Source organism: Takifugu flavidus, chromosome 7 (assembly GCF_003711565.1).
Source record: "Takifugu flavidus isolate HTHZ2018 chromosome 7, ASM371156v2, whole genome shotgun sequence".
In the NCBI taxonomy this organism is placed as follows: domain Eukaryota; kingdom Metazoa; phylum Chordata; class Actinopteri; order Tetraodontiformes; family Tetraodontidae; genus Takifugu; species Takifugu flavidus.
The window spans coordinates 15,650,403-15,661,123 of record NC_079526.1 but is presented as its reverse complement, the minus strand read 5'-3'; the positions used below and the strand labels follow the sequence as shown (position 1 = coordinate 15,661,123).

The 10,721-nt window shown below is 51.1% G+C and overlaps 2 protein-coding genes across 4 annotated transcripts; one reads left to right on the top strand and one right to left on the bottom strand.

The window, feature by feature from the left end:
- Positions 1-2,669: 2,669 nt before the first annotated feature.
- Positions 2,670-6,379, top strand: LOC130528968 (uncharacterized). 2 transcript variants are annotated; one of them, XM_057038820.1, is made up of 9 exons: positions 2,670-3,334; positions 3,466-3,673; positions 3,755-3,834; positions 3,910-3,953; positions 4,184-4,640; positions 4,736-4,858; positions 5,001-5,139; positions 5,281-5,319; positions 5,574-6,379. In XM_057038820.1, the coding sequence occupies exons 1-9, from the start codon at positions 2,885-2,887 to the stop codon at positions 5,822-5,824; spliced, it is 1,791 nt and encodes a 596-aa protein (XP_056894800.1). In that variant the 5' UTR covers positions 2,670-2,884; the 3' UTR covers positions 5,825-6,379. The 2 variants fall into 2 exon arrangements, with proteins under 2 accessions (XP_056894800.1, XP_056894798.1); XM_057038818.1 differs by having other exon boundaries at positions 2,672-3,334; positions 4,947-5,139.
- Positions 6,380-7,190: 811 nt separating this feature from the next.
- wdr18 (WD repeat domain 18) lies at positions 7,191-10,721 on the bottom strand. 2 transcript variants are annotated; one of them, XM_057038821.1, is made up of 10 exons: positions 10,478-10,721; positions 9,776-9,886; positions 9,489-9,622; positions 9,277-9,418; positions 8,796-8,939; positions 8,526-8,596; positions 7,998-8,122; positions 7,754-7,917; positions 7,564-7,635; positions 7,191-7,478 (listed from the first exon to the last, which is right to left on the bottom strand). In XM_057038821.1, exons 1-10 carry the CDS (start codon positions 10,685-10,687, stop codon positions 7,350-7,352), a joined length of 1,302 nt encoding a protein of 433 aa, XP_056894801.1. In that variant the 5' UTR covers positions 10,688-10,721; the 3' UTR covers positions 7,191-7,349. The 2 variants fall into 2 exon arrangements, with proteins under 2 accessions (XP_056894801.1, XP_056894802.1); XM_057038822.1 differs by having other exon boundaries at positions 7,564-7,632.

Genomic DNA, 10,721 nt, shown 5'->3' with positions numbered 1-10,721 from the left:
TGAGGGCGATGCTGCGAGGGCGATGCTGCGAGGGCGATGCTGCGTGGGGGTGATGCTGCGGGGGCGATGCTGCGGGGGGGTGATGCTGCGCGGGGGCGATGCTGCGAGGGGCGATGCTGCGTGGGGGCGATGCTGCGGGGGGGTGATGCTGCGCGGGGGCGATGCTGCGAGGGGGCGATGCTGCGGGGGGGTGATGCTGCGGGGGGGCGATGCTGCGCGGGGGGCGATGCTGCGTAAGGGTGATGCTGCGTGGGGGTGATGCTGCGTGGGGGTGATGCTGCGGGGGGGTGATGCTGCGAGGGCGATGCTGCGGGGGGGCGATGCTGCGTGGGGGCGATGCTGCGTGGGGGCGATGCTGCGTGAGGGCGATGCTGCGCGGGGGCGATGCTGCGGGGGGGGGGCGATGCTGCGGGGGGGCGATGCTGCGTGGGGGCGATGCTGCGTGAGGGTGATGCTGCGGGGGGGTGATGCTGCGTGAGGGTGATGCTGCGGGGGGGCCATGCTGTGGGGGGGCGATGCTGTTTCCTGTTTCACTCTATCACCAGACACAAGTGGTCCAGCTTCAGTCAGGTTGTGTTTTATGTTGTGGAATATTATTGTTGCCTGATATCAGGTAAAGATAAATACTCAGTTCATAGTTTCCACTGTTTTCTTTGCCTGATACTTTCACACGTTTTTCTTCTTCAGTTCTCTTTCCAGCACAGAGGTTTGGTGGTTTCTGCAGGCAGTGAGGGGGGCTCCCCTTATGTAGGTTTCCATGGCGACAGCAGCACGTTTGAGTGACTGTTTATTTTAAGTGTATAAAACTAGATCAGGCCTGGCCAACCCGGATGCGGCTCTTTGTCTGGTTCATGCAGCTCTAACGTTCACATTGAAGTTTTTATTTTTGTTTTGTTTTTTATGTGCGTGCTCGCTTCGCTTGAGTTCAACACGGTACTTTCGCCAAAGGTGCATGAAAATACCGCAAAGTTTCTCAGTAGGGACGAGATCTTTCGCCTTCAAAATGGCAGGAAAACCTGCACGAACGCTTGGTGACCTGGTTCTACAACTGAAAAGGCCACAGATCGCATCCCTCTGTTGCCCCTTTTAATGTGGAGCCGCACTGTTTTAATGCCCCGCACTGTTTTAAAGCCCCGCACTGTTTTAATGCCCCGCACTGTTTTAAAGCCCCGCACTGTTTTAATGCCCCGCACTGTTTTAAAGCCCCGCACTGTTCTAATGCCCCGCACTGTTTTAATGCCCCGCACTGTTTAATGCCCCGCACTGTTTAATGCCCCGCACTGTTTAATGCCCCGCCGGTCACAGGTGAGGCTGCAGCTGATGATCGATCTTTGTGAGGAGGACCAACTGAAACCTGCTTTAAGGGAAGGGGCCAATGGAAAAATAGCCCAAAATAGCCCAAAATAGCCCAAAATACCCCAAAATAGCCCAAAATAGCCCAACGGGCTGCGCTTAAGATCCTGTCAATATTTGGGTCAACACACGTCTCGAGTCTGTGTTTTCTGTCCTGAAACACGTGAGACCAAAGCACCGATCTGCTCTGACTGACACCCAAAGCAAGGAATGCCAGAAGTCCCACTGAGCAACATGCACAGTAAGAGAAAAATATAGATTTTAATTTTTATTTATTTTTGTTTGTAGACTTAGTTGAACTGAGAGTTTGTGTGTGTGTGAGACAGTTTGTGTGTGTGTGATGCGGCTCTTGGGCTCGGACTGGTTGGCCACCCCGGAACTAGATAATTCCATACGAGTGGAACTGGTTTGTGCTTCAGGGAAATGTTCTTTTGTCCAGACACAATGATGTGCACTTGTTTTGGCTGCTGCTCTAAAAGCATCTAAATGTTAAACCCCCCCCCCCCAGTCATTATTTCATTTTAGTGGACCTGCCACACGCAGCTCAACAGAACCTCCGCCACATTTCCTCCGTGTTCCGTCGGACCGGAAATGTCTTTCCATCCTCATGAGGTGACCCAGGCGGGGAGCCCAGACCCAAACGAACTCAGACAATCCTAGATGTCGTTAACAAAGCAACGGTGTATCCCCAAAGTGAACCGCCAACAAGTGATTAAACATCGTATAACATCATAACAGCAATAAAGAAATAAACCAGATTTATACCCAGACCGCTCACAGTTCATTAAAGGGAGCCTAAAATGGAACCAGACGATGGTCAGACAGCTGCTGAGGGATGTCCTGGTTCTGGTTATTTAGAAAAAACCATGCTGCCACATTAAAGGACAGCCAATCAGCAGCACGGAGGAAGCCTCATCTCATCTCAGCAACTACATGAGGAAGCCACAAAACTATAAAGAGGCTTCACAGAGGTTCTGGAGCAGTGCTGCACTGATAAACGGCTGCTTATCTGCACATGTGACATCTGTTTGGACAGCTGCTGGACACTGGACCGATCTGGAGCACAGGAAAGACAGGGAAGACAGGGAAGACAGGGAAGACAGGGAAGACAGGAAAGACAGGACAGACAGGAAAGACAGAAAGACAGGGAAGACAGGAAAGACAGGAAAGACAGGAAAGACAGGGAAGATAGGAAAGACAGGAAAGACAGGAAGACAGGAAAGACAGAAAGACAGGGAAGACAGGAAAGACAGGACAGACAGGGAAGACAGGAAAGACAGGGAAGACAGGAAAGACAGGAAAGACAGGGAGACAGGGAAGACAGGAAGACAGGAAAGACAGGGAAGACAGGAAAGATAGGACAGGCAGGAAGACAGGGAAGACGCACCGTATAGGAGCATTGTTATTATATCTGGAGATTAGATCATTACATGATAGCAGAAGAAGAACGTGTTTCATACAGCTGCTAGAACTGGTCCTGGAGGTTCTCTGCGGAGGAGTCTGATCGGTCCCTGCCAAACAGAAGAGCATCATGGGTAACGGGGTGACGGCTTCGAGAACATGGCGAGAGCCAGGTGACCCTAAGGTGTGTGAGGGTGGTTCGGCACCGTATTGGCTGTGGCAGCCGCAGCAGGTGGGCCTGATGGGGAACCAGAAGGACCAATTTGTTCTGAGTCACATAATCCGTGAGTTCCTTCACCCAGACCTGGAAGCGAACTTTGTGAAGAGGTGCCGCAGGCGCCTGATCAAGAGCATCCAGCCGGTGGACGCCATCGTGGACGCCCTGCGTGAGGTCGGGGTCCTGAACACGGCCAATCTGGAGGCCATCAGCATCCACGCAGACCAGAGGGAGAAGCAGCGCATTCTGGTGGACCAGGTTCTGTGGAAGGGGAACAAAGCTCAGGACGCTTTTTTCCTGGCTCTAGCCAGATCAAATCCATTCATCCTTCAGGAGCTGGACCGCCGGGCTCTCAAGAACCAGGTTCGCTGTCAACCCGTGAACCGATGATGGGGAAAGTCTCATTTTCAGGCTCTGTTAAACCTTCTGACACGTAAAAACATGTTTGTTTAACTGCACGTTAAACTGTGACTGTTTGGTTGTTGTGGTCCCAGGGTTTCTCAGAGGGATCCATCCAGGAGGACCTGGTGGATTTCCTGGTGCCAGATGAAGAGAAATGGCTTCACTGGGTGTTGCGAGACCACTTGATGGAGGGAGACTCCAACGGGCCAAGAACACACGGACCTCTGCAAAAACATTTTGGATTCAAACAGTTGGACACCATCACCAAGAAGGTTCTGTTGAAGATCGTCCCAACTCTCAGTAGGTCTCCGAAAAGGGCCGCCAACGCTCCTGCTTCCCGTCTTAATGCTAATGCTAATGCTAGACATCATCCTGCTGCAGGCACCTGTTTGGAGAAGGAAGAACTGGTGACATCAGAGAGCTCCAGCGCCATGACAACGGAGAAGAACCTGGAGCCAGAGGTAGAAACGGCACAGTGGCGTCATGGATAAGGCTGGTGATGAAAGGACTGATTGGTTTCTAACTGATGTGCTCAGGTGGAGGTCAGCCCTGACGTCTTCGAGGATGGGGACATGTTCAGGTAGCTCCTCCGTGGTCCGATGCAAACAGGCGGCGCAGCTCCTGGGCCGAGGCGCCGCTGGTGGCCTCAGCCTCCTGAGATCTTCCAGGCAGTAGTGGAGACTCTCCACTCTCTCTGGCGTCCCCCGCAGGCTGGGCCACGCATGCGGCGCCATTTCCTGTAGTAGCTGCAGCCCGTTGCTCAACCGCGGTCGTTTACGTCCGTCACCTTGACGCCCAGCGTGTGTGTAGGTTGCAGTGCGAGCACCAGGGGCTGTTTCACTGCCGGCTCACGGGGCTGCGGCTGGAGGGGGTCGGCGACGTGCTCTACCAGCTGGTGCCCTGGGACCTGGACTTCCTCTCCTCTAAAGGGCTGAGACCTGCTGGACCACTCTTCAGGTTCACCCTGTTGTCGGGGCGATTTCACCGGCTGCACCTGCCGCACTGCCAGCTGCTCGAGGACGTTGCAGAGGGAGGTCAGCACTTCCTGTCTGTGGTCCATGCAACGGAGGAACGAGTGGACTTCATCACCCCTTCTCACGTGACCCAGAGCCACGTGATCGTCGATGTTCCGGGCTTCTCTTGTTTCGGGCTGGTGACAGGACGCAGGAACAACAGTGCGATCAGGGGTCTGGTGGTCCTCTTCTCCGAGATCCGCCAGCACTTGCTGTTCGTCCTGCTGCTGCCCAGGAACATCTGTTTGACTCAGGTACACAGAACTCCCACGGACCTGCAGGCCCTCCTCCCAACCGGAGGAACGCTGTATCCTTGATCTTCACTGGTTGTGCATCCTGTGACCAACAGGTGATAAAGGAGTGGAAGCGGCGAATCGGAGCAAAGTATGTGGAAACAGTCCCGGACTGTGAGTTGATCCCAAACCACACCTACAAGCTGAGTGGTCAGCCCGTCACCCTCATCCAGCCGGAGGTCAGTGACCCTGCCCCCCCCCCCCTCCGTTAGCTGCCAGATGTGGAGCGCCACGCTTTTCCTAAACTTCGTCCTGTTTGCGTTTCAGGCCTCAGAGTTTGTCAACTTTAGCGACTACACCAACTTCCTGCCGTCGTTTCAGGTGCAGCTTCCTGACGAAGCCACGTCGGTGAAGCTGCAGCTGTCGAGTCCCGAGGCCGCGCTGCCTCTCATTGGTTGGCTCTTCAGATCCACGGACTCTGTGACGTGGGAAAGAGTTGTCCAGCTGAGAGCCCACACAGGTGAAACATGTTAGCACAACATGCTAACACACAAGTACACTTCCAGAACATGTACCATGACTCAAACATACTGTGCTGTCATGCTAATGCAACATGCATTGCTGGCATGTTAGGACAACGTTTAAAACTATTTTATTGCAGGTCAACCAGAAGAATTGTGTCCCGCAGTGGCCATGGAAGGTAAAACCCAGCTGAGCTGAAAATAGAATCTATTTCCTCTGCACAGCCAGATGCAACATTTGAGATTCTTTTTTTCTTTTTTTTGCTCATAGCTGCATTAGCATTAGCAGGTAGATAACCGGGTTAGAGTCAGTTTGACTGATATGATCCACTTCAAGCCCATTTTATCAAATCTGAAAATGGGTTTAACTTAGTTTAACTAATTTGGAGCGAGTTTCAACCCGGTCCAACCAGTTCTGTCTCGTTTGTCTTAGAACCAATGCACACCACCCTGATCCTGCTCCAGATGCTGCAATCCCTGGAGTCAGAGGATTTTTTGCTGTTCCACTATCATCTGAAGCTCCGGCCTAATCCGATCCCTGTCAGCCGGCTGGAGAACGCAGACAGGCCCAGAACTGTGGACCTGATGGTTCAGCAGTACCAGCCTGAAGGGGCCAAACAAGTCACAGAGGAGATCTTCAGGATGATGAAGTTTGAGGACCTGGCGGATCAGCTCAGGGCCTGATCTGGACCAAAGCCTGTAACCTCTCATATTGATTATTATTGATTTTATTTTAAAGTTATAATATATCAGCATTTTTTAACAACGATATGGACCTGGTGTGTTGGGGTAAATGCTTTTAAATGATTATGTTTAATACAATCATCCTGTTTAAGATTAATGTGAATTCAATGTTGTTTTAATTTATCTAATATATTTTTTAGTATGATATAAAGTCAGAGTTTCCTATTTCACTTTATTATCAATCACAAATGGTCCAGATTCAGTCAGGTTGTGTTTTTAGTTTTTACTCGATTTTGCAGCATTGGTCAACCGCTTCGTGGCGACCACCGCTAGGTGGCGCTGCGCGGCTGGGTTTATTTCTAAATGTGTTCTGAAAGTAAAATCTGCCCATCAAATGGAACTGGAGGCGTGAAACGAACTTTGAGGAGACCAAGCCGACTCGAACTACTTAAAAAAGAACCACGGAGGATTAAAAGATGCAGATTATCTGTGATGAGGGGTGAATTTATAACAGTGGATTGTTAATAACTGAATAAAAGATATAGTGAGTATGTATTTGTGTGAAGGAAATTCCTAATATGGCAAAGATTCATTTATGTTATTTAGAAGTTCATCTTTATCATAATTTACAGTGATCTCGAGAGCTGGAGGTTTAATCTTACAGAGTTGGTCACAGTTTGGTGACACGTGTAGATACGAGTGGAACTGGTTTGTGCTTCAGGAAATGTTCTTTTGTCCAGACAGAATTATGGGAACTTGTTCTGGCTGCTGCTTCTGAATCCTCTTAGTTGAACTGGACCACGTGAGCGGCTGTTTTAGGGACAGAAATGTTCACCCACCGTGGATCCTGGGTGGTCTTCAGCTGGAATCCACAGGTCTGATGATTTAGAGGCTCAACACACACACACACCACACACACACACACACACCTAAACCTTTAATTACAGGAGGGACTTTAAACATTCCATCATCGCCATAACGGGAGAAAATTGGAAAAACTGCTTCTTCCAGGAAAATTTGATGCAAATAAAATCAAGGAGCCACATCAAGAAGACAAAAGGAGCAAGAAAATGACTGAAGATCTGCATAGAAGTAGCAGCTCAATCCTGCTGATGGGGGGGGGGGGGGGGGGGGCACCTCGCCCTTTAATGCTAAAGCTTCATGTTGGTCGTGGGTCAGTTCTGTCTGCTGCTGACCCGTCTGGATCAGCCTCTCCTGGACCACTGAGACACCGCGAGCTTCTCTACCTACAGAAACGCTGTCAGTGTTGCTAGGATACGCCTGCCACGCCTCCCAGACAGAAGAAACGGGGCTCGCCGAAAACGTGAGATTAAAGAGATTTGCAAACATTAATGAAATAACGGGAGGTTTTACAAAACGGTTTATTTTGATGCATCGTTGATAAAAACCAGACTTCCACAACTAAATCATTACATTTCAGGTGAAAGACGCCCATCGGTAATACAAATGTTCATGTAAGAATTAAATTATTCCCGCGTGTGTGTGTGTGTGTGTGTGTGTGTGTTTATGTGGGTTTGGTTAGCAGCTGACTGGAGAACTCGTAGAGATCTTTGTTGATTTTCTTCAGGGTGTGAACTTCATCTTCAAGTTCTGCAACGCGCACCTTCGTGTTTTCACCATCACCAAAGACCGACTGACACACACACACACACACACACACACACACAGTTAAAATGATGCCTCCCCAGCCTGCCCCGTCACGCCTCACACACACTCACCTTGTCCGTCACGGCGTTCATCAGAGCGTTCAGCCGATGGGCTTTCAGCAGGTACGACTCCTCCTCCTCCTGCTACCGCACCAAGACCACGTCAACATCAGGCTTTTCTCACCATTCGTGCGATGCAAACGAGCGGATCTGACAGGTTTCGCTGCCGTGGTGACGGGGAGGACAGGACGTTCGCTCTCACCTGTGTATAGAGGCCCAGTCGCACACACACCTCCCCCGACTCCCTGCCGTCGCCCTCCGAGGTGTTCAGGTGACGGCTGAAGCGTGGCAGCGGGACGGCGGGACGGCTGTCAGGCAGGAACATGTTGGCTGGAGCTGCTGTGATGACGGCGTTGGTCACCGGGCCTGCACACACACGCACGCACACACACACAGCAGCTGAGGTTCTAAACTGCCTGGCAGGAACCCGCGGGACTTTGCTTTACCTTTGTGGGCGAGGCAGCGGATGGTCTGTTTGCTCTGGATGTCCCAGACGCGAACCGTCTCATCGTGGGACCCAGACAGGAGGAGCGTCCCGTCCATCGACACGGAGACACAACCCACCATGTTCCTGGGGGAGACCACACGGGTCGCACAGCATGAAAAAGGGCCCCCACGCCACGGTCGAGACCACTGGTGGGTCAGGTGACACCGAACACGGAGCCAGAAACGTGTTACCCAGGTAAAAAAGTGCCCTTGACGTCCCTGACCCCCTCCCTCCACACGACCATCTCTACGTGCACGGCACAATCCTGTGCAACTCTGTCACGTCTCCTTCACAGATGTGATCCATCCAGATGTTCTCATGATGAACAGAACCACAGAACTAACTGGACATTTTGGCCAGAAGGTCACGTTGAAGTCACGGAGGAGGAGTCTTATCTCCTGTTACTCAGTCAGTACTCTCAGACTCCATCTTTAAGGATTTAAATTCATAAACTGGAAACTTGATGAAACACATGCTTTGAGCTCACGTGTGTCCTTTGAAGATCTGGTTCTGGTTCTGCTCGGTGTCGGACTGAAACGGGCGGTCCCGGCTGAGGCCCTGGAGACGACACAAGGATGGTTAAACATGGTTAATCAGACAAACGGCCTGGCGTCGTGGACGCCGTCGGTATGAGATGGTCGTCACTGTCACCGCACACACACACACACACGCGCACACACACACGCGCACGCGCACACACACACGCACAACCTAATGCTTCATGCTGGTGTGATAAAATAAATCTCTCTCTACTCACCTGACTGCACAGAGACACCTGGAAAATGTTTCCATCGCTTCCCCCACAAAATAGGAAGTATTCACAGGGGTCAGAGGTCACAGACATGATCTCCACATCAAATAAAATGGACAGGAGCAGCTCGCCGGAGGACAGCTCCCACACCTGCACACAGGAGACACACATTTGCTGCTGACAATGACACAAAAGAAGGTTTCAGACAAAACAAGACAATAAACAGCGGCACCGACGTCCACAGACTAAAAAAGTTACATTTGAAAAGATGCAATGGAGGAGGAAATGGGGGAGGAAAGCAGAGAACCTCGGCACAGAACGACCCCCCAAGCAGAAAACTCCACATTAACGGAGCGTTTCACCTGCCCAATTATGATTCCACTCAGGCAAAGAGAGGCGGAGTTGGCTGAGCCCCATCATGAGGACACCTGCGCAGGTGTTAAGTCTACCTGTCATAGCAGTACAGGTGTACAAACACACATCTTACCTTAACAGTCTGGTCCAAGGAGGCCGTGACAACTCTGGCCTGAACCCCCATCATGCCACAGTGCAGGTCTGTGATTGGCAGAGAGTGACGAGACAGGACGTGCCGCGGCTCAGGGGTGTGGCCTAAATCCAGCTGGATCACACTAAAACACACACACACACGTACAATAACATCCAACAAGACGCGTTCAGATTTGATCAGCTGCGACCTACCTCGAAAGGTTCCACACAAGAGCCAGGTTGTCTTTTCCTCCAGAAACAAAATGGCTGCTGTCGTCCGTGAACTTCAGGCAGGTGACGTCCTGGTAGTGGCGACTGAGCACGGACAGCAGTTTACCTGTGGACACCTGGACCAATCAAAGGACCGAAATCATACACCTGAACCGTCGGGTCAGAAGAGACGATGTTCAGCCCTGGTTGGATGAACTGGGATCAGGTCAGATCAGGCAGAGACACTTGATCATCTTCCACATTTCAGAGAAATTTAGAAATTGACGGACCTCCCACAAATAAATGGCCTCGGCGACGGCGGCAGCCAGGAACAGTCCATCAGGCGAGGCGTTTAAACAGGTCACCACTCCTGGACACACGATCTTCTGTTGGAGCTGGTCCTGGACCATGAACAGAGCCAGTGAATACAGACGGGTCATCCCAGTGACATGACCTCTGACCTGACCGCTGCGATATGGCGTCTGACAATCAGACTGTCGGCATTTCACGTTTTGGCTGAACATATCGAAGGTTATCTTATTGTTTTCACTTCACATCTCACCTGTAGCATCATCTTTAGCTAAGGTGTTGCTAAAGGATAGCAGACAGATACAGACGGGTACTGTCAGTACAGCCAGATGTGCTCGCAGGTTTAAATGTGTTGTGTAATTAAATGAAGAGGTACAGTTGTATCTTATTCCTTTCGCACCAAATGTTAGTGTAGATTTTGCTGCTTTAACGAGAGGAAATCGTCGCGACATTTGACAGGTAAAGAAGGTTCGTAAACAGAGATCTTAGACACGTTAGTCTCACCAAACACGTCTCAATGTGGCCACAGACAATCAGTAACTATTGATAAGAAACTGTAGACTTTTGTTTTGTCGGGACGGCACTTCTGGTGCGGAGGTTCAAATTGTAAGGGACAGGACAAAACCTGGAGGTCCATACGACACGCTCGGTCCGAAGCACGCAGCAGTGTAGCGGGTCCGTACCTTCCTCTGGATCTCCCACACGTTAATGAAATTCTTGCCCAGCTGGGCGGACAAGATGTATTGTCCGCGGAGCAGGGTGAGAGTCCGGGCCGAACTGTTCCCTCCCCGGTATGACAGAAGGCTGGAACCGCTGTGAAGGTCGAACACAGTCAGATTCCACAACTGAGAACCCGAATCCGAGCTCAATATTACTTCTAGAGGAGCCGCCATCTTACAATACAATATTCGCGGGACACCGGATGTT

Coding starts and splice junctions, on each gene's coding strand:
- LOC130528968 (XM_057038818.1), top strand. CDS start 2,885: ATGGGTAACGGGGTGACGGCTTCGAGAACATGGCGAGAGCCAGGTGAC. Junction 3,835..3,909: donor AGAAGAACCTGGAGCCAGAG/GTAGAAACGGCA, acceptor TGATGTGCTCAG/GTGGAGGTCAGCCCTGACGT. Junction 5,140..5,280: donor CCAGCTGAGAGCCCACACAG/GTGAAACATGTT, acceptor ATTTTATTGCAG/GTCAACCAGAAGAATTGTGT.
- wdr18 (XM_057038821.1), bottom strand. CDS start 10,687: ATGGCGGCTCCTCTAGAAGTAATATTGAGCTCGGATTCGGGTTCTCAG. Junction 8,597..8,795: donor AGGTGTCTCTGTGCAGTCAG/GTGAGTAGAGAG, acceptor TGTCGTCTCCAG/GGCCTCAGCCGGGACCGCCC. Junction 7,918..7,997: donor CCGCTGCCTCGCCCACAAAG/GTAAAGCAAAGT, acceptor GTGTGTGTGCAG/GCCCGGTGACCAACGCCGTC.